We start from the raw sequence: 23,693 nt of genomic DNA on the forward strand, positions 1-23,693 counted from the left end.
TTCATGTTCTAACTTACATTGCTGACTGTCTGAAGTTTGACTTGCATCAAGCACCATAAAGATGGCCTTCTTCTCCCCCAACATTCCCTCATTTCCCTCCTCCCACCCATTAAAAGCAAATCTAAGAACAAATTACTCTGGCCAAAGCATCTGGCCACAGCAAAAGGAATGATGATTGGTGGAAAAAAACCAGAGAATATCTTGTAAATGAAATACAAAGGAGACTTACATTAGGTCTATTTCCAAAGGCAGCATAAAAAGGCTGTTTACAAGGTGCAAATAAATTCTTTATATCATTTAGACATTCAATCTTGAACTTCTCCGGTTTCTTTTCTATCACTTCCCTGAAACATAAAAATGAAAATATAGTGATGGTCCATGCTTCCTTTTTGTTGACACTAGACCAACTCTGCAGATAGTAACAGGTCGAACAAAGTTTCTTTCTCACGAAAACTAAGCCACAGAATTAAAAAAAAAAAAAAAAGGAGAAGCCAAATTGGTTGGTCAGTTGTTTTCTACTACAATGCAATTAATACAATAGCTCTACAGCTGATGTGCAGGAAATGCTCTAAACAGGCAAATAGACAGAGGCAAAACCCACAGTATGTTTGGTGCAAAACAAATTATATTCAGTGTTGGTGAAAAGCAGGGATTATGCACTTGTTTAAAATGACATTTTCCATTTTATTTCATATCATCTTTATCATGAAACAGAAAAAAAAAATCAGTTTTTTCCCCTGGGTTGTCAATAGTGCACATTACTACACAATAGTAAGCCCTAACATAGTAAATGATGGCAAAGACTAGCATGGTCTATCCAGTGCCCAGAAGGCAGCCAGGGTTGAACCTGATGCTCCGTGCAGCTTACCCACCTCTATGTTCCCTCTTTTTTTTTTGTATATGTGAATTATGTTACTTTGTGTGGAAATACACTATTTTTATTCCATCATCTCCCATATATGGGCCCTCTCTGTAAACCCCATGCCTTTTTGAATTTCATCCCTACCACCTCCCATGGAAGAGCATTCCAGGCATCCACCAACCTCTTCAAGCAAAAGTAGTTCCTGATGCTGGGTTTTCAATTTGCACCCTTGCAGCTTCATTTTACATTCTCTGTTTTATAGTCTCTCTGTTTTTGGAAAAGCTTTGTTTGTTCATTTATATCTTTCAAGTATTTAAATGTCTCCTATTCTCATACTTCTTCTGGCAGAGACCCCCTACCATTTTCATTACTTTCCTCTGCACAAGATATGGCCTCCAAAACTGAATACAGTACTCAGGGCCGGTCTTAGCAAGTGCGGGGCCCTATGCAGACCAATTTGGTGGGGCCCCATCCTAGCCTCGCCTTACCGTAGCCCCACCCCCACTGTAGCCCCGCCCCCACCCTAGCTCCACCCCATTGATACAATTATTCCATTTTTAGAACATTTTTTTATTTATGAAATTTCAAAAAGACAAATTAAGCTAAACTTGTACAAAAAAACTGATTGAAATAATAAGTACAATGCTATCATGAAACCTCCCTTCCCCAGAAATTATTCAGTTCAAGTCCACTACAATTAGTAGTTCCAATTCTCATAACAAAGGAGAATATAGGAAAAATATTAAGAAAAGATTCAGTACTTTCAAATTCCCCTATTACTCTGTAACCCATATATGCAATAAAATAAAAATGAAATGAAAAGATATACAATAAAATAAAGTGATGTGTAAAATATAATGTACAATATAAAAACATATAGACCACCAAGGTATTAAAATTGTTTTAAAATATGTACCACAACTCTCTGACTCAAGAAGACTCTGACTCTGTCATCCATAATTGTCTGACAACACACAGAAAAAAAATAAGTAAAAATAAAATAGTCACAATTAATACCTTATACACCAATATACCAGCCATACGGAAAATGCAGACCGTCAACAATATGAAGCTAGCAAGGGATCATAATATCACAATTCTCATGTAGAGCCACAAAACACCCTTTTAGAGATAGTGTGTCATGATTTAGGCTCTACACCCTTTCCGATGTTTGGTGCCACCTTAGTAAGGCCAACACACAATCTCTCCACTGCAAAACACTATACACAAACTTGTGCAAAAACACACTCATAACCTTAACAAACCATAAACAGCACTAATTCCAAGGACAGGACGAGCTACAACCTTATGTGTGGCATGGAAAGCCAACTGTAATTACACCGGGCTCTAAAACACCAGTGCACAACCTAGTGAAAAAAAAAAAAAAAAAACAACAAAAATGGCTGCAAACTATATGCTAGCAGAATACTGCACCTTCCTTGATCACACCTGAAAAACACATGAAGGCAAAATACTGAACTGGAAAGTAACCTCAAGAAGTCAGAATCAGCATGCAGCAATACTACAAAAATTGAAACTTACATGAAAAATATCACAGATGCACATTTCCAAAAACTGACATATTCCAATTAATAAATCCTGAATAAAATAGTTTTTTCTACCTTTGTTGTCTGGTGACTTTGTTTTTCTGATCATGCTGGCTCAGTATCCGATTGTGCTGCTATCTGTCCTCTTAACTCCATTTCCAGGGCTTCCTTTCCATTTATTTCTTTACTTTCCGCCTTTCTTCTTCATTTCTTGCCCTACATCCGTAAGTAAAAGCTGGGTCCTCCGCAGACTTGACTGTCCAGTGGATCCAGCTTCTGCCTATTTTCTATATCCATGTGCACTTTTTCTCCTCTCTTCCTTTTCCCTCACCTCATCTCCTTCCTCACTCTTCCCTCGCCTCCATCCATGTCCAGCATTTCTTCTCTCTCCTCCATCCACCCATGTCCAGCGACCCTCCTGTCCCCCCTGCCATCCATCTATGTCCAGCAACCCCCCGTCCCCTCTGCCCTCCCCTGCCATCCACCTATGTGCAGAAACTCCCCCGTTCCCTCTGCCCTCTCCTGCCATCCACCTATGTCCAGAAACCCCCTCCCCTGCCATCCACCCATGTCCAGCGACCCTCCTGTCCCCTCTGCCCTCCCCTGCCATCCACCTATGTCCAGAAACACTCCTGTCCTCCCTGCCTGCCCCTGCCATCCTGTCCAGAAACCCCCCTCCCCTGCCACCATGTCCAGCGACACTCCTGTCCCCCCTGCCATCCACCTATGTGCAGAACCCCCCCCCCGTCCCCTCTGCCCTCCCCTGCCATCCACCTATGTCCAGAAACCCTCCTGTCCTCCCTGCCTGCCCCTGCCATCCTGTCCAGAAACCCCCCTCCCCTGCCACCATGTCCAGCGACCCTCCTGTTCCCCCTGCCCTCTCCTGCCATCCTCTTCTCCTCCCCAACCAAGGAAGGTTAACTTTTCTTTTAAATTTACCCTCCAACTCCTTCGCCGGAATCCAGCACAGCAGCGTCAGTGAAAACGCTCCTCCCCTCCCGAGTTCCCCCGACGTCTGTAGCAGAACAGAAGCTCTTCCTGATTCGTTTATTCTCATTGTCCCTCATTATCCTTCCTTGGTTGGGGGGAGAAGAGGGCGGGCAGGGTGGCAGTAAGCATGGCGCGGAGGCGCCGTGCCATGCTTACCTGGCTTGTTGTTTACGTCGGTGCTCTGGGAAGAGGCTGACTGAGGCGTGCCGCGCGGGGCCCTATGCGGCTGCCTCGGCCTAAGACCGGCCCTGACAGTACTTCATATGTGGTCTCTCCAATAATTTGTATAGGCGTATTATCACCAACTTTCTGCTTGTTATACCCCTTCTCTATGCAGTCAAGCATCCTTCTGGCCTTGGCCACATTATCATATTACACACTAATTCTTCCTACTTTCCTACTCATCTATATGTTACAACTTTGCCTTACCCTTCACTACCAATTATAATGTTCTACTACATATTGTGTTGTCATTGCAAGTAGTATACCATGCCATACTTTGTAATGCTGTTCGAATATTTTTGCTGCTCTAATTGCCTCCTGCTCATGTTTGATCTATTCTTACTGTACACCGCCTTGAGTGAATTCCTTTAAAAAGGCAGTAAATAAATCCTAATAAATAATGTCCACTATTGAACAGGATATACTACTGAACAATAGGGCACACAATGGCTGACACTACCCCCATAACAGAAAAACAGTTGAAACCACCCAAACAAAAAAAGAATCCTGTAAATGACATAGGAAACTAAACTAAAAATACTGACCTGCCCAGCAGCACCACTGAAAAAGATGTGCTATGAAAAATCACAAAACAAAAATGGAAGAATAACCTATGCTGACAGTTTAGGAAGGCCTTAAAAACATTTTTTAAGTTATAACTAATTGTCTGATAAAATTTAGAGTTTATAAAATGAAATTCCCTCATATATGTAGGTTTATTCTGTTTGTAAACTGCTATGAACCTTTTGGGAGAGTCGCAGGAATTTCACATTTAACTTCCTTAGTAAGTTTAGAACTGGGTAGCAAGTCTACTTACAAGCTGTAACATAGGCAGCAATTAGGATAGACACAGGAAAGATAAGACAAACAGCTATATCTGGAAGGTTGCTTGTGTAACTAATCAGTCTAGATTAGGAAGGATAGAGAGGGCTGAAGAAGTGGAGGAGTGGAGCTGTATGTGGGAGACAATATCAGAGCAGCTGAAATGCAGGGAACCTAGGCAGGGCCCCGCCCCAGAGGTTGTCATCGCTGCCGCCGCGCCGCAGTCCCCACCCGCCCCCCTCCGTCTGCCACCGGGCCAGGCCCTCTGAATTGAAATCATCACAATGCCACACCTGTCACCTTGCTCCATGACTGAAAGCGCAGCAGTGGCAGATCGGATTCCCTCCCTGTGTCCCACCTTTGCGGAAGTTACATCAGAAGAGGGTGGGACACAGGGAGGGAAGGCCTGAAGGGAGGCGAATCCGATCTGCTGCTGCACTTTCAGTCATGGAGGTGACAGGTGAGGCGCTATGATGATTTCAATGCAGGGGGCCTGGCCCGGTGGCGGACGGAGGGGGTGGGTGGGGACTGCGGCGTGGCGACCTCGGGGGGTGGGCCCGAGAGCGGGTGAGATTGGGGACTGTGGCGCCGGGTCCCCCTTGGAGGCCTGGGACCGGGGAATTTTGTCCCCCCTGCCCCCCCTCTCGGCGGCCCTGAACCTGGGGAAATGAAGAAGCTTTATGGAACGACCTGAAAAGAGAAGATGGAACCTGTATCCACAGAGGGGTTATCTACCGCTTCTCTGGCACACACGGAGAAGCTAGACAAGGACCTGATAGATGATATTCAAAAGATTGCTATGAAAGGGGAGTCGCTACTGTTGGGAGATTTCAACTTCTCTGATGTGGATTGGAATGTCCCGTCTGTGGAATCGGGAAGAAGTAGGGAGAATGTGGACGCCTGTCAAAGTGCCTAGCTCAGACAAATGGTGACAGAATTCACGAGGGAAGGGTCGATGCTGGATTTAGGGCTCACGAATGGAGGAAGTGTTTCCAATATTCGGGTGGGTGCCCACCTATGTAAAAGTGATCATCACACGAAATGGTTTGATATAAGGGCAAAGGCAGAGAGCGGACGCACAAAACTCAAACTACTTGATTTCAGACGTATTCATTTTGATAAAATGGGGAAATACCTGAAGGAGCTGTTGGCGTGGGAAGGCATAGGAGAAGTGGAAAATCATTGGTCAAGCTAAAGGCTGCTATAAATATCGCGACTGATCTTTACGCGAGGGAAGTAAACAAAAACAAGTGAAACAGGAAGCCTATATGGTACTCCAAACAAGTACATGAAAAAATAAGAGCAAAAGAGGCTTTGTTCAAGAAATACAAAACGACGAAACGAGAGGATAATGGAAAAGATTATCAGATTAAACTCAAGGAAGTGAAGAGAGAAATATGGATAGCGAAAGCATGAGTGGAAAAAAATAGCTAAAGATGTTAAGAGAGGTGGCAAGACCATTTTCAGATATATTGGAGAAAGGAGAAAAGATAGGAATGGAATTGCAAGACTGAAAGATAATGAGAATGGCTATGTGGAGAGTGAGGAGGATAAAGCGAATGTGCTAAACAATTACTTCTCTTTGGTGTTACATAAGTACATAAGTATTGCCATACTGGGACAGACCAAAGGTCTATCAAGCCCAGCATCCTGTTTCCAACAGTGGCCAATCCAGGTCACAAATACCTGTAGCAAGATCCACAAAAAGTACAAAACATTTTATACTGCTTATCCCAGAATCAGTGGATTCTCCCCAAGTCCATTTAATAATGGTCTATGGACTTTTCCTTTAGGAAGTCGTCCAAACCTTTTTAAAATTCCGCTAAGCTAAATCGCCCCTACCACATTCTCTGGCAACGAATTCCAGAGTTTAATTACACGATGAGTGAAGAAAAACTTTCTCCGATTAGTTTTAAATTTACTACATTGCAGCATCATCGCATGCCCCCAAGTCCTAGTATTTTTAGAAAGCGTAAACAGACGCTTCACATCTACCTGTTCAACTCCATTCATTATTTTATAGACCTCTATCATATCTCCCCTCAGTCTCCTTTTCTCCAAGCTGAAGAGCCCTAGCCGCTTTAGCCTTTCCTCATAGGGAAGTGGTCTCATCCCCTTTATCATTTTCATCGCCCTTCTCTGCACCTTTTCTAATTCCACTATGTCTTTTTTGAGATGCAGTGACCAGAATTGAACACAATACTCGAGGTGTGGTCGCACCATGGAGCGATACAAAGGCATTATAACATCCTCATTTTTGTTTTCCATTCCTTTCCTAATAATACCTAACATTCTATTTGTTTTCTTAGCCACTGCAGCACACTGAGCAGAAGGTTTCAACATATCATCGACGACAACACCTAGATCCCTTTCTTGGTCTGTGACTCCTAATGTGGAACCTTGCATGACATAGCTATAATTCGGGTTCCTCTTTCCCACATGCATCACTTTGCACTTGCTCACATTAAACGCCATCTGCCATTTGGATGCCCAGTCTCCAAGTCTTGTAAAAAAACGCCAAACCGTCCAAAACACGGCAGCCGTACTCATTTTTGGTAAATCTCGGTTCGAAAGTGCAACAACTCTCCGTGAAAAACTCCACTGGCTCCCCATTAAAGAACAAATAAACTTCAAAGTCCACACACTGATCCACAAGATCCTCCACGGAGAATCTCCAAGTTACCTGACCAATTTAATCGACCTTCCAGCCAGGAACAGGTCCAAATCCTCTTAAACATATCTCAATCTTCACCTGCCTAATTGCAAAGGTCTCAAATACAAAACCTACTATGCATCCAACTTCTCAGTTATAGGCAGCCAAATTTGGAACACCACACCAAGATTCATCCGAACAACAAACGAACATCTACGCTTCCGAAAGATGCTGAAAACATACCTCTTCAAACAAGCCTACCCAAACAACCCAACTTAAGTTACGACTCTAACCCACACCACTAACGTTAAACATGCCCCAATCCTTCCCCAACATCTCTTCTTTTTATCCTTCTCTATAAATTGTATTATCCTAATGATACTTTTTACCCATACATTGTAGTACCTCTGTGATACTTCGTACCCTTCGTAATTGTGTTATCCTTGTGATACTATGTACCTAAACATTGTAAGCCGCACCTGCTATTGAGCGGGAAAGAGCGGGGTATAAATGCTATAAATAAATAAATAAAAATAAATTGTAATGTCCTCTTGCAATTTTTCACCATCTTCCTGCGATTTAACGACTTTGAATAACTTTGTGTCATAAGCAAATTTAATTACCTCACTAGTTACTCCCATCTCTAGGTCATTTATAAATATGTAAAAAAGCAGCGGTCCAAGCACAGACCCCTGGGGAACCCCACTAACTACCCTTCTCCATTGAGAATACTGACCATTTAACCATACTCTCTGTTTTTTTTAATCCACAATAAGACACTACCTCCTATCCCATGACTCTCCAATTTCCTCTGGAGTCTTTCATGAGGTACTTTGTCAAACGCCTTCTGAAAATCCAGATACACAATATCAACCGGCTCACCTTTATCCACGTTTGTTCACCCCTTCAAAGAAATGTAGTAGATTGGTGAGGCAAGATTTCCCTTCACTAAATCCAAGTTGGCTTTGTCTCACTAATCCATGCTTTTGAATATGCTCTGTCATTTTGTTCTTTATAATAGTCTCTACCATTTTGCCCGGCACCGACGTCAGACTCACCGGTCTATAATTAATCGGATCTCCTCTGGAACCTTTTTTTTTTTTTTTTTTTTAAATTGGCGTTATATTGGCCAACCTCTAATCATCCGGTACCACATTTTTCAGCTCTATCTGTACTCTGGGATGAATACCATCCGATCCAGGAGATTTGCTATGCTTCAATTTGTAGAACGGCCCCATTACATCCTCCAGGTTTAGAGAATTCATTCAGTTTCTCCGACTCATCAGCTTTGAATACCATTTCTGGCACCGGTATCGCACCCAAATCTTCCTTGGTGAAGACCGAAGCAAAGAATTCATTTAATCTCTCCGCTATGGCTTTGTCTTCCCTGATCGCCCCTTTACTCCTCGGTCATCTAGCGGTCCAACCGATTCTTTTGCCGGCTTCCTGTTTTTAATATACCTAAAAAATTCTTACTATATATTTTTGCCTCCAACGCAATCTTTTTTTCGAAGTCCCTTTTAGCCTTTCTTATCAGTGCTTTGCATTTGACTTGACATTCCTTATGTTGTTTCTTATTATTTTCAATTGGTTCCTTCTTCCATTTTCTGAAGGATTTTCTTTTAGCTCTAATAGCTTCCTTCTTCCATTTTCTGAAGGATTTTCTTTTAGCTCTAATAGCTTCCTTCACCTCACTTTTTAACCATGCCAGCTTTTGGTCTTCCGTCCTCCTTTTTTAATATGTGGAATATATTTGGCCTGGGCTTCCAGGATGGTGTTTTTGAACAGAATCCACGCCCGATGTAAATTTTTGACCCTCGCCGTCTCACTTCTAAGTTTTTTTTTTACCGTTCTCATTTTATCATAGTCTCCTTTTTTAAAGTTCAATGCTAACGTATTTGATTTCCTATGTATACTTACTTCAAAGCTAATATCAAATCCGATCATATTATGATCACTGTTATCATTACCTCCCGCACCAGATCATGCACTCCACTAAAGACTAGGTCTAGAATTTTTCCTTCTCTCATCGGCTCCTGTACCAGGTGCTCCATAAAGCAGTCCTTGATTTCGTAAAGGAATTTTACCTCCCAAGTGTGCCCTGATGTTACATTTACCCAGTCAATATCGGGGTAACTGAAATCACCCATTATTATTGTGTTGCCCCGTTTGTTTGTGTCCCTAATTTCCTTTAACATTTCTGCATCCATCTGTTCATCCTGGCCAGACGGATGGTAGTACACTCCTATCACTATCCTTTTCCCCTTTACACATGGAATTTCAATCCATAGTGATTCCAAGATGTGTTTTGTTTCCTGCAGAATTTTCAATCTATTTGATTCAAGGCTCTCCTTAATATACAATGCTACCCCTCCACCAATTCGATCCACTCTATAACTACGATATAATTTGTACCCTGGTATGACAGTGTCCCACTGGTTATCCTCCTTCCACCAGGTCTCAGAGATGCCTATTATATCTAATTTTTCTTTTAGTGCAATATACTCTAACTCTTATTTCTTAGGCTTCTGGCATTCGCAAACAGACATTTCAAACCATGTTTATTGTTTCTATTTACATCATGCTCAGTACTTGACAGTATTAATTTGCAATCGTTTGTCTGATTTTTATTTTAGGACACCTGATCTACTACGGTCTCTTTTGCAACCTCACTATCGGGATACCCTATCTTCTCTGTTTTGGTGACATCTTTGAAAGATACCTTATCCCGAACTATGTGCTTTTGAGCGACTGTCGGCCTTCCCCCAGTTTCTAGTTTAAAAGGTGCTCTATCTCCTTTTTAAATGCTGATGCCAGCAGCCTGGTCCCACCCTGGTTAAGGTGGAGCCCATCCTTTCGGAATAGGCTCCCCCTTCCTCAGAATGTTGCTCAGTTCCTAACAAATCTAAAACCCTCCTCCCTGCACCATCGTCTCATCCACACATTAAGACTCCGGAGCTCTGCGGGTCTCTTGGGCCCTGCGCGTGGAACGGGTAGCACTTCAGAAAATGCTACCCTAGAGGTTCTGGATTTGAGCTTTTTACCCAAGAACCTAAATTTGGCTTCCAGAACCTCTCGCCTACATTTTCCTATCTCATTGGTACCCACACGTACCAAGACAGCCGGTTCTTCCCCAGCACTATCTAAAATCCTATCTAGATGATGCGTGATGTCTGCCACCTTCGCACCAGGCAGGCAAGTCACCAGAAGATCCTCATGTCCACCAACCACCCAGCTATCTATATGCCTAATGATCGAATCACCAACTACAACAGCTGTCTTAACCCTTTCCTCCCAGGCACTTGGAGACATATCCTCAGTGCGAGAGGATAGTACATGAAGGAAAATCCTGGTGAAGGACCGCAGTTGGCTGCGAGGGAATATATGGGAATGGAGTGGATACTGCGCCATATACGGAAGAAAGAGTTGATAAACAGCTGGAGAATCTGAAGGTGGACAAAGCTATGGGGCTGGTTACTGAGGGAGATATGGCGACCAGAACTGAACACAATACTCAAGGTGAGGTCACACTATGGAGCAACAGAGGCACTATAGTGTTCTTGATCTTATTTACCATCCCTTTCCTAATAATTCCTAGCATTGTTTGGCTGCTGCTGCACACTGGGCAGAAGATTTCAGTGTATTGTCTACAATACCTACATCTTTTTCTTGGGTAATGACCACCCCCCCCAAAGTGAACCCTAGCACCAGGTAACTATGATTTGGGTTGTTCTTTTTTTTTTGTTACATTTGTACCCCGCGCTTTCCCACTCATGGCAGGCTCAATGCGGCTTATATGTTATATACAGGTACTTATTTGTACCTGGGGCAATGGAGGATTAAGTGACTTGCCCAGAGTCACAAGGAGCTGCCTGTGCCTGAAGTGGGAATTGAACTCAGTTCCCCAGTTCCAAAGTCCATCACCCTAACCACTAGGCCATTCCTCCACTTTACATTTGTCCACATTAAATTTCATCTGCCATTTGGATGCCTACCCAGTCTTCCAATTTCCTAAGGTCTTCCATTGCATATAGCTGCAAGGTGGGGCGGAGGAGGGGGGCATGGGAGGGTCAGGGGCATGCCTAGCAGTTATGTGTGCAGATTACAGAATATTAGTTATATGTAATCACACATTTCTATCTATAAAGACTGTATTTTGTTTCCTGAAGGACTTTAATCCTATTTGTCTCTATGCCTTAAGATGTAATGCCACCCCCTCTGTTAATTTGACCTACCCTATCATTTTGATCAGCAGCGTATATCAAAACCTAACCCAATTTGATAGCAATTTGTGACAAAACCAAGCGGAAATAAATGAAACTATCATGGCCAAAGTTTTAAAAACCATTCAAAAAGATAAATGTTGACTGGTCCTGCTTAGGATAAGCCTTAGAAGAAATATTTTGTGAATATATGCATATACTTGACCATATACAGGTACAAAGCACCAAACCATATTTTTTGGGTGGGGTGGGATGGGGAGAAGGTACTTTCTCACACGGTTCATAAGCATCTGGTCATTTCCAGCATATAACCAAAGGAGATTGGCTATGTTATAGTTAGTGTATCCCAGTTCTAGGCAATATCTCTGCTTGATTTTTTAAACCAATCATTATACTGGTAAACGGCATTTTTGTTAAAAAGAATGTGAATGGTGTTCTTAGCTAAGACATGGGTGCTGAATCGAAAATGAAATCAGTTTTTGCCTATCGGGCTCAGTTTTCTTGTGACACGCTACCCTTTTTATAAAAATCCTTGAAAACGCTGCATTTTGGTACCCTGCTGTGCAGGGCCGCCAAAAGGGGGGGGGGGGGGGGCCCGGTGCCAGTCCCACACGCCCTCTGACCATCTGCCACCGGCCCGCTCCCTTCGGGTCTCCTTCCCTCCCTGTATCCCGCGCTCGGGGGAGCAGTAGCAGCAGCGGCGACCTCGGAGGGGGGAGGGGAGCGGCGACCTCGGGGGCGAGGCGGCCTTGTCCCGGGCCCGGCCAAGTTTCTCGGCAGCCCTGCTGCTGTGGATTAATTTAATTCAGCAGTTGCAATTGTTGGAAAAACAATTGAAATATACTAGGAATTACAATACAAAACCCTTAGTTTAGAAAACCACCACCAGGAAATAAGGGAGGTTTGGCAACATTGCCCATGAGTCATGCTTGAACATGTTCAAACACGTTCTGTTGCGTCAGTTGCCACCTGTATCTCAGCATTGAGAGTTCAGTCAACAATTGCTGTTGGAAGTGACTGCTTGTAGTTCTACATTTGTGAAGGTTTGTGTTTTGTGTCATTTCAGAAGAAATGCCTCGTACCTGTGCAAATAGCCCAAATTCTTTTTGTTATATCTGTGAACAGTTTACTCTGAAATCGCAAAAACGAAAACTTAATCCTCTTGTAAAAAAGTGCTACAAACTATATTTCGGGTGTAAGGTTGGTGAACAGGACCACAAATGGGCTCCCCACATTTGCTGTTTGATGTGTGTTACACTCCTGACAGGCTGGTTAAAAGGAAGACGTCGCATGCCCTTTGCTGTTCCCATGATTTGGAGGGAACCAACGGATCACACAACAGACTGTTATTTCTGTCTGACAAAAATAGCAGGAATCACCTCGAAAACAAACTGTGCAATATCCTAACTTACCATCTGCTATAAGACCTGTATGTCACAGTGAAGAACTGCCAGTATCAGTGCCTCCTGAGAATTTGATAGAGAGTGAAGATGAATACAGTGACGAACATGCAGAAGACAGAGAAGGGGATATGCATACCGACCCATCATTTCAGGACCTCTGTGAATCAAATGTGCCTCACTTTTTGACACAAGGGGATCTCAACGATCTTGTTCGTGATTTAAATTTGTCGAAGCAACAGGCTCAGCTTTCCGGTTCGAGATTAAAAGGATGGAATCTTCTTTCTTGCGATACGAAAATGAGTGTTTTTTGTGACCGACATACTATTTTTCCTGAATATTTCTCCAAGGAAGGTGACATGGTCTTTTGTAATGATCTTTTACTGGTCTTTTACTCTTATGTTGCTTATATCTTTGATTTCTTTGTGAACTGACACAGTTTTTTTGGAACTCTTGTAGCAGAAGCGTGTCATTTTGCCAGATACATATAATAGCTACATACGCCGACACAAGCATTTACAAAAAACATTATCACATGAAAACTGAGGCTGATACAAAAATTCTGAAATGAGATCTGGATTCAGGGAAGAATTATCTTCCAGAAAATGTATGTTTTGTTCTTGTTACAGAAAAAAAGTTTTTTTTTGTAGACCAGTGTATTAATCACGTTGGGTTTTCTTTCGCACCCTCCTCCCACCGACTGGGTTACAACCGCCTGTGGGCGAGTCTCCCACACTCCAATTATCCCCAGTGATTTTTAGGTTACTGGAGCCAGACTCCCGGTGTTCCCACAGTTCCAAGAAAGCATCCACAGACCCAACACACAAACCCCCAGGATTCCTTTATCAGTTCAGACAGGCAGAACGAACAAACGTATTTATTCTCAGAACTTGGAACAGTGGACAAAAAAATAAATGTGCAAAAGCAAACAGTAACAAGTAACTGAAAAGTAACTGAAAAATGGATCAATTAGAAAAACTAAATATTTGCATACTTCCTAGAAAGTACCTGGGGAGATGAAGCCAGCTATCAAATAACTGTTTTTTTTACAGGGCTTCAGCAAAGAGCTCTCTCGCTCCCTCCTTCTCCCGGGCTGAAACTGAAGCAACAGCCAAGCTGGGTAATTTCAAACTCCAGGCCAATCAGAGACCAGAACAGTCAAGTTTCAAATAAAAACTGGTCACATCACTACAGGCACTTCCTATTATTTGTTTGCCATGCAAAAGAAAGCGAAGTCAGTCCTCTGTAACAGCATAAAGCATAAACATTCACCATCTGCTGACCAAATTAGAAAAATACTCTTCAGAATTTATTTAGGCAGGAAAATATTCGATACATTTTACAGGCTTAAGGCAGTTTCTTCACATGTTCCAACTACTGGAGTTGCCATCAAAGCCCACTTCAGCCTATCCAAATACGTCTTGTCATTTGCGGGACAAAGACCATAAAAGTCTGCCCAGCACTGTCCTCACTTTCCAAATTACCGCTGATTACCATAGATTGTTGACGAAATGTAGCATCCGAAGTGCAAATTCGCCGAAGACGTAAAAATTGTCCGATTGGTAAGGACTCTTTCATGCGATACGGATGATGGCTCTTATATTGCAGCAATGAATTTCGGTCTGTAGGTTTTCTAAATACTGTAACTGCAGTCTCTTGATTGTGTTTATACACCCAGGTATCCAGGAACGATATGTTCTCCCTACTACTTTGCATAGAGAATCTCAGATTATTATCTAAGGTATTCAACCAAGCCACAAACTGGTGCAAAGCGCTCTGAGATGCCGTCCAAATACAAAAGACATCGATGAATCGATGCCAGATTTTGACATGTTGAAACCATTCTGACCTATACAGATGTTCTTCAAATGTACTCACGTACAAATAAGCCACGCTGGGAGCAGCTGCTGAACCCATAGCTACTCCATGATGTTGAGCATGATACCTGGATTCAAACAAAAAATAATTTTTTGACAAAACCAGCTTAGCTACTTCCATCAAAAAAGGAGTAGAAACTCGAGTCTGTGCCTAGTGCTCCTGTGCGTAATGCACAGGAGAATTCTGTTTCGCCACCACCACCACCTGCCCCCCAGGACTCTCTCCATCCAAGCCTGGGGTGAGATAAGGGACACGTTCAAGAGGTAAGTGTTTGCTCACCCCCTTCCTGGGCTATCAGGGTCCCCTCCTGTAGCTACACATATAAGAGCTCCCTCAGCAATGTAAGCACAAACTGTAGTCTGCATTCAAGGGTAATCAGTGATATGTGCACATGCACATTCATTAATTGAATCTATATACTTTAAAACGCACTACCAGTTTACACAGGTTGTATCAATATAATCAAGTGTATTAATTTATGGTTCTTAACATACAGTTTTCTTGTTAAACTAGCTAGGTGCCAATTTCAACAAACTTTCTCTTTTGCAATGTATTTTTGAACACTACCAATTATTCTAACTTTTCAGCTCTAGAACCAAACAAATTTACCAACGATGTTGGCTCTGTGGATAGTTATACATACCTATGGAAGGCAGAGAACAAACTGCTGGGAGACAACAGTAAGGGTCCCCTAGGAAGGATGGTTCCTTTATCGTTGACCCAGTGCAGGTACCCTCTGGTCATATCTGCCATTCCAATGGCACGAGCAGAACAATACAAAAATTTATATCCATTCCTATAAACAACCCCCCCCCCAAAAAAAAAATAATATTAGCTCCTTAAGCACAATCATGGATAGATTTAACTCATTGGGGGGGGGGGGGGGGGGGGGGGGGGGAGGTGAAGGGAAGCCTCTTTGTTAGAATATACTGAAGAAAAGTTTAGTGACAGCAATTTTTTCAGCTCCCAATATATAGACTATGGGTGTTCAACCTTAGTCCTTGAGGGTCGTAATCCAGTCAGGTTTTAAGGATTTCTCTAATGAATTTGCATGAGATCTATTTGCATGTTCTGCCTCTATTGTATACAAATATATTATGAATATTCATAGTAGAAATCCTGAAAACTGACCTGGTGAGGGCCTAGGTTGACCCCCCTGATATAGACCAACTTTTGCTGGGACATTTTATTACTAGTTACTGAAAAACATTTATGTCAACATATATTCTCCATAGTAAAACAAGTAACCCTGGTTGAGCTATTTCTTCTGACATTCTGCAAAAAGAACAGAATAAGTGCACATAAAAACACCATCACATGAAACCTATCTGATGATGCAGGTGCAATGTGATGCAATGTGAGAAATGGGATAGCTCAGGGATCACACCACCTCTTACCTCCAAGGCATTACTTTAAACTAACCCACACTACCTGTGGTGAAATTTATTACACTTGATATGCCTTGAAAAGTTGATGGCCTGGCACCTTTCATGAACATTAAAACTGAACTTGCTTTTGAACAAAATGGAGGGATGTATCCATTTATGTCTAGCTATATATCAGCGTTACAAATACTTGTCTAAAAATTGACAGTGTACAAGCCAGTGGAAGAGTAGCCTAATAGAGCGGTGGGCTGTGAACCAGGGAAACCTGCTCTAAACCCCACTGCAGCTCCTTGTAATCTTGGATATCATTTAACAAGCCATTACCCCAGGTAAAAACAGATTGCAGTCTTCCAGGGATAGGAAAATACTTACTGTACCTGAATGTAATTCACCTTGAGCTACAACAGAAACAGGCTAGAGCTAAATTCAAAATCCCATCCCTCCTTCTCTTCCCTAGTTTCCAAGATAATACACTTGGTGGAGTCACTCAGGTAAACTACAATATCACCAGAAGTTGTACAGATTATATTATAGCAAACTCACACGCTGGTACTAATAGTTAGAAACATACTCATTTATGGAATGGTAGAGCTTTGCAATGCCTTGATGTGTCCAGTCTTTGCCCAGCTGTGGAAGAATCTGCCCTAAAGCATCAGACCTAAAGAAAACATCAAAAATACAAACTCTATTAAGTTATGGCACTTAGAACATAGCAATAAAAAGCTGCATGAATATGTTACTAGGGAGGTGCACCAGCCCAGTGGTTATAGCCAGAGACTAGTAATTGGGAAAAACCAGGGTTTAAAATTCCAATATTCCTGACACTCTTTCTAACCGTGGGCATATCACATCATTTCTCATTGCCTCAGGTATGCATTCAGAATGTAAAGCTCCTTGGGACATATACCTATAGTATGTGAATACTTATCACCATTGTACATGGCTGAGTAAATCTAACTGTTCCATAGAAAATGGTTCAGCAATGCAACTTTATATTAACCAATTGATGTTCTGCAATATCAAGAATCTCTATGAATGGTGTCTCAAAAACATACAAAATGATCACATAAATAAAAACGGCATTGTGCAAGATATACCCTACTGTCCAAACATATCACAGGCTTTCATGGTACTATAAAGGACACAATAACATGTAGCCCATTTCAGTAAAGAAATAATTTATTCCGATGAGGAAACTTCGCTATATCCGAAGCTACTTTAAGATCAATTCAAACTCCTGGTACAGGTACTCTTACTCTCACAATTGGATTACTGTAATTTTGTTTACTTGGGCTGTACTAAGGGTCAACTGAAATGACTACAAACTGTACAGAACACAGCAGTATACCTAATTTTTGGCTTAATTAAATATGACAGAATTTCTTTATTTTATGCTAAACTTCATTGGTTGCTCATTGAGGCTAGAGTTCTTTTTAAATTGGCCTTATTTTAAATACAAGATATTGCATGGACTAGTGCCAAAGTATATACTTCCATGCCCAAATTGCTGTGTCTTTAAGAGACAGAAGACTAAATTATCCAACTGTGTTTACCTTTCTTTTGCCAAGAGGAAGGAAAAGACTAAAAAAAGTTTGAAATGACAATGGAATATCAAGCCACTGGTCATTAGAAAGAGTTAGTTTAAGAAGAATATTAAGACTCTCCTTTTTTAGAAATTTACACTACAAAAAAAAAAAAGATTAACCATAATTTTAATTGTCACTTTTTTTTTTTTTTTTTTTTTTTTTAACTATTCTTCCAGAGGACTGTTCTGGCTCTTGATCTTACTGTTACCCACTTTGAACTGCAAGGTATATGCATGACATAAGAGCAGATTTTATATTATGTTAACTAGAACCAAGTCCAGTAATTACGTCACTGAACTTTGTCACTTTAGACATGACCAGCTAAAATAGAAGTTTGCACTCAAATCTGTCAAGCCACTTTACTTGTACCATCCTATATGAAACTATGGGCATCATCAGAACCTTCATCCTTGGGCTAAAAAGGAATACAGCCATTACTTAATTTAATTCCAACATTTACATTCCGCTTAACCATCAGGTTCAAAGTGGGTTACAATAAAAAATAAAATACAGTTTAAAACAATGAAATTCCTATAAAATTAGCTTAGAATAAATAAAAACATTTAATCAGAAGGGGCAAGTTCTTTTGAAATAGCCAGGTCTTTAAAGCTCAATGAAACTGTATCAGTCAACTGTTTGATATTAGATGGCAAACTATTCCAAGGTTTGAGAGCTTTTCTATATAAAGTCCTGTTTTTGGTACTAAACAACCTAGAAATAATAATTTTAACTGGTAATATCAAACTATATAATATAAAGATCTTTATTCAAAATATACAATTTTAAAACAATGAGGTCTCAATCACCACTTTCACCCCTTAACCACAGGACTAACCATGAAAGTTCAACCTGCCTTACCCTAATCACAGCACAAATGTTTTCCTTCACATTAGATGTCAGTACAAATTTCCCACAATCCGTTTTTACGGGCTCAACGGCTAGTATTACAATAATCAAGCAAAGGACTGAAGTCTGGATAACATCTGTAAATGATGTTTATCAAAAATAAAAAAATCTCTTAATTGTCTAAGTAATTTCAATGTAAAGGAAGCCTTTCAAATTAATTGTCAGACTCAAATGTAATCATACTCCCAACAATTTAAATTTCTTTTTTTAAGGAAACTTCAACACCTTGCAATTAAAACGTCTCAACAGATGAATGCTTTATATTCTACTTCACCCACAGTATATATTTACATAAGTACATAAGTATTGCGACATGGAGACAGACCAAAGGTCCCTCAAGACCAACATCCTGTTTCCAACAGTGGCCAATCCAGGTCATAAATACCAGGCAAGATCCCAAAAAAAGCTCAATATATTTTATGCTGCTTATCCCAGAAATAAGCAGTGAATTTTCAGCAAGTCAATTTTATAATGGTCCATGGACTTTTCCTTTAGGAAGCCGTCCAGACCCTTTTTAAACATCGCTAACAGACTTTACCAAATTCTCTGGCAACGAATTTCAGAGTTTAATTACACGTTGAATGAAGAAAAGTTTCTCAGATTCATATTAAATTTACTACTTTGAAGCTTCATCGCATGCCCCCAAGTATTTTAGGAAAGAGTAAACAAACGATTCATACCTACCCATTCCACTCCACTCACTATTTTATAGATCTCTATCATATCTCCCCTCAGTCATCTCTTCTCCAAGCTGAAGAGCCCTAGACATTTCAGCCTTTCCTGTCGTCCCATCCCCTTTATCATTTTCGCTGTCCCTCTCTGTTCCTTTTCTAATTCCACTATATCTTTTTTGAGATGCAACGACCAGAATTGAATACAATATTCGAGGTGTGGTCGCACCATGGACTGATACAAAGGCATTATAACGTCCCTCACTTGAGTTTTCCATTCCTTTCCTAACATTCTATTTGCTTTCTTAGCCGCTGCCAAACACTGAGCAGAGAATTTCAACATATCATCAACAACGATGCTGAGATCCCTTTCTTGCATTACGTAGCTATAGTTCGGGTTCCTCTTTCCCACATGCATCACTTTGCACTTGCTCACATTAAACGTCATCTGCTATTTAGATGCCCAGTCTCCCAGTCTCATAAGGTCCTCTTGTAATTTTTCACAATCCTCTCGCGATTTAACAACTTTGAATAACTTTGTCGTCAGCAAATTTAATTGCCTCACTAGTTACTCCCATATCTAGATCATTTATAAATATGTTAAAAAGCAGATGTCCCAGCACATACCGCTGAGGAACCCCACTATCTACCCTTCTCCATTGAGAACACTGACCATTTAACCCTACTCTCTGTTTTCTATCTTTTAACCAGTTTTTAATCCACAATAGGACACTACCTCCTATCCCATGACTCTCCAATTTCTTCTGGAGTCTTTCATGAGGTACTTTGTCAAACACCTTTTGAAAATCCAGATACACAGTATCAACTGGCTCACCTTTATCCACATGTTTGTTCACCCCCAAAGAAGTGTAATAGATTGGTGAGGCAAGATTTCTCTTCACTAAATCTATGTTGGCTTTGTCTCATTAATCCATGGTTTTGAATATGCTCTGTAATTTTGTTCTTTATAACAGTCTATCATTTTGCCCGGCACCTACGTCAGGCTCATTGGTCTATAATTTCCTGGATCCCCTCTGGAACCTTTCTAAAATATCGGCGTTACATGGGCTACCCTCCAATCTTCTGGTACCACGCTCGATTTTAAAGATAAATTACATATTACTAACAATAGTTCCACCAGTTCATTTTTCAATTCTATCAGTACTCTGGGATGAATATCATCTGGTCCAGGAGATTTGCTACTCTTCAATTTGTCAAATTGCCTCATAATATCCTCTAGGTTTATAGAGATTTCATTCAGTTTCTCCGACTCATCAGCTTCGAATACCATTTCTAGCACTGGTATCTCTCCCAAATCTTTCTCGGTGATGACTGAAGCAAAGAATTAATTTAATCTCATTGCTACGGCTTTGTCTTCCCTGATCGCCCCTTTTACCCCCCTTGGTCATCTAGCGGTCCAACTAATTCTTTTGCCGGCTTCTTGCTTTTGATATACCTAAAAAAAATTCTTACTATCCAGCTCATTTTCGAAAGAGATCGCCGGCCATCTTCCGACACAAATCGGGAGATGGCTGGCGATCTCCTGATCCCGGTCAAATTGGTAGAATCGAAAGCCGATTTTAGCCGGCCCCAACTGCTTTTTGTTGCAGAGCCGGCCAACTTTCAAGGGAGGGTACAGAAGGCGGGACGGGGACGTGGTGGGGCGGGACAGGGGCATGGTTATGAAATAGCCGGCTTCACCCCATAATGGAAAAAAGATGGCCGGCTCAGATGAGCATTTCGCCAGCTGCACTTGGTCCATTTATTTTTAGGTCCAAGTCACAAAAAAGTGCCCTAATTGACCAGATGACCACCGGAGGGAAATGGGGATGACCTCCCCTTACCCCCCCAGTGGTCACCAACCCCTTCCCACACAAAAAAAAATGAAAAAAAAAGTTTTTTGCCAGCCTGTATGCCAGCCTGAAATGACTTATTATTTTTTTTTTTATATTTTTTATTTATAGCTTTTGAAAATAATACATTCATATCACTATAAATGCAAGGTTTAAGATTAATTGAACAATATTGTCATATCAAAGGAAAATTAAATCATATACATAATGACCACCATATTTGGGAAAACAAGATATCAGAAAAATAGAAAGGAAATAAATTTAATCAATCAAGGTGGAGAGCGTTATCCACACACAAGCAGGCATTAACAGTATCTTTTCCTATGTTGTCATTCAGGGTAGAACCTTCCCCTCTTCCTTGGCTTTTATAAATACAGCCAATTTTTGAGGGTCTAAGAAAACATAGCTAACATTTTCAAGTGTAACCAAGCATCTACAGGGATACTTCAGCAAATACAATCCGCCTAAGGCAATAATCCTTGGCTTTAAAATTAAAAAGTCACGACGTCTTTTCTGAGTATCCCTGTTGAGGTCTGGATAAATCTGGATTTTATCCCCCATAAATTTGGCTTGCATATGCTTAAAATACAAACGAAAAATATTATTTCTATCTACTTCAAAAGCAAAAGAAACTATAAGAGTCAATCTCTGTGTCACTGTCTCTAAAGAGTTCTCCAAAAAAGCTGATATATTTAAATCAGGTGGGGCTTCTGGTAAGGCAGATTTAACTCCAAAAATATACTGCGCCTTGGCAACCGGTGGTAAGGCATCCTTAGGAATATTTAAGACTTCTTCCAAATATCTTTTAAACATGTCAACTGGCGGAATTAACGGTATTTTAGGAAAATTAAGAAGTCTAAGGTTATTCCTTCTTGCTTGGTTGTCAAGGTATTCAACTTTTTTAACCAGTACCTCTTTATCCTTAAGCATTGTAGTTGTTAAATCATGGAGAAGTTTAATTTCACCATTCATTGTCCCAATTTGTTCTTCATTTTTCTGTGCTTGAGAAGCAGTAAGATTCTGAAATGTTTTTAGGGAATTTATATCCTCTTTTATAACATCAGTTACCTGGAGTAGGTTGTTGTTCATGCCCTGGATGGCGTCCCATAGGCTCTCTAGAGTGATCACTGCAGGTTTTACCGGTCCACGAATACCCCCGGAGGCACTTCCCGATTCACTGGTGTAGAGAGGGTTTACTACCCCTTCTTTCCAGGTAGTAGTCGTAACTGGGGTCGCCATTGTAGAGGGCCCTCCTCTCACATTCTGTCGGCCTGCCTCTTCGGACGGCTCTACAGGGTGGAGTCCCGCTGCAAGCAAACTGCTTCCGGGTCGTGGAGGAGCAGAGAGTAATGGCGGGCTTAACGATGCCCCCTCGATACTGCAGTCTGGCGATCCAACGTCAGAGCTGGATTTCGTGTGTGTCTGCGGCTCAATTCTCTGTACTCCGCAACTCTCAAGTGTCAGCTGCCGGGGAGTAGCGCTTACGGGAGCTGAGGAGGTTAGCATCGCCGTCTTCCCTTTCCTCTTACCCATGATGTCCGTCGGGTAGGGAAATCTCAACCTAGAGCTTAGCGAGAGTCAGGAGCTCAGAGACCAACATCCTCCTCGAACGCCATCTTGTTTTCCCTATCCTGAAATGACTTATAAATTTCTCTGATGCCAAGATTGTCTACTTATCAGATTAACAAAATTTTAAGTGACTTTGAATTACCTGATTTCTAACTGCTTACATTTTAAAACCACACATTATGGACTTTACATCACAAGTTGTTTTATGCACTGCTAATGTTTATTGCTTATACACTGTTCACAATGCTATGGAAAACCTTTATATTATCTGGTTTCACCACATTGATAATTATTATTGCTGTATTTGTACTTCTTAGCTGCTGTATAACACCCTGTATTAGAAACTTAGTGCAACAGTTAACTGATACCTGTAAAAAGGGGTTTACATGAACTGTGACTCACATCTACGGTTCCTTTAACCCTAATATACATTTGAAAGAACCTATTGCTTCCCTCCAGAATGGATGGAATTACAGCAAGGGTTCAAAGCAGTGAAGCCCTTTTCAAGGCCTTCAAGAGGGGAGTTGTAGAATCATGAGCACAGGTCAAAAAGGGCAGAGGCTGACAAGCCAGTGCGACTCTGGAATCTCTCAGAGATTGAGAAGCCTGTAATTTATTAAAGAACATGAGCCTGTGTAAACTCAGGAATTTATGATCTATTATGATACCCTTACAGGCAAGTTAGCTGGCGTGGGAAAAGTGCAATTATGGATGGAGAGAAGAATGTGATTTAGCAAGAAGGGAAAAATATATTGTGAGAACAGAATGATCTCTCAGGATGGTAAGTGCTGAAATATGTGAAGCCTTGCTTAACACAAAAGGTATATAAATAATTGAATCACAGTATTACGTTGGAGAGGCAGAGGCAGACCACATGTTTGTGTCCCCTGCTCTCCACACAAGAAACTAGCATTTGTAATTGTAAATTTCTCTTGGTATGAAACTAAACAATTGCTTTTCTCATAAAACGTGGCCTTCCTAGTCTTTTATCTCTCCAAATTGTGGGTGGTTGGTGAGTACTAATTTGGGGAGGTGATAAAAAAGACTAGTAATTTAAAAACAGCAACACAATAATAATGGGCGATTTCAATTACCTCGATATTGACTGGGTAAATGCAACATCAGG

At 41.2% G+C, this 23,693-nt stretch overlaps 1 protein-coding gene across 1 annotated transcript in view; it reads right to left on the reverse strand.

Moving 5' to 3' along the window:
- Positions 1–23,693, reverse strand: part of LPIN2 (lipin 2) — a 324,810-nt gene that overhangs the window by 27,465 nt on the left and 273,652 nt on the right. The window contains 3 exon segments of the mRNA XM_030213059.1: positions 230–344; positions 15,241–15,393; positions 16,554–16,640. Coding sequence (XP_030068919.1) covers positions 230–344; positions 15,241–15,393; positions 16,554–16,640 — 355 coding nt within the window.

This window comes from Microcaecilia unicolor, chromosome 1, assembly GCF_901765095.1.
Source record: "Microcaecilia unicolor chromosome 1, aMicUni1.1, whole genome shotgun sequence".
Taxonomy (NCBI): Eukaryota; Metazoa; Chordata; class Amphibia; order Gymnophiona; family Siphonopidae; genus Microcaecilia; species Microcaecilia unicolor.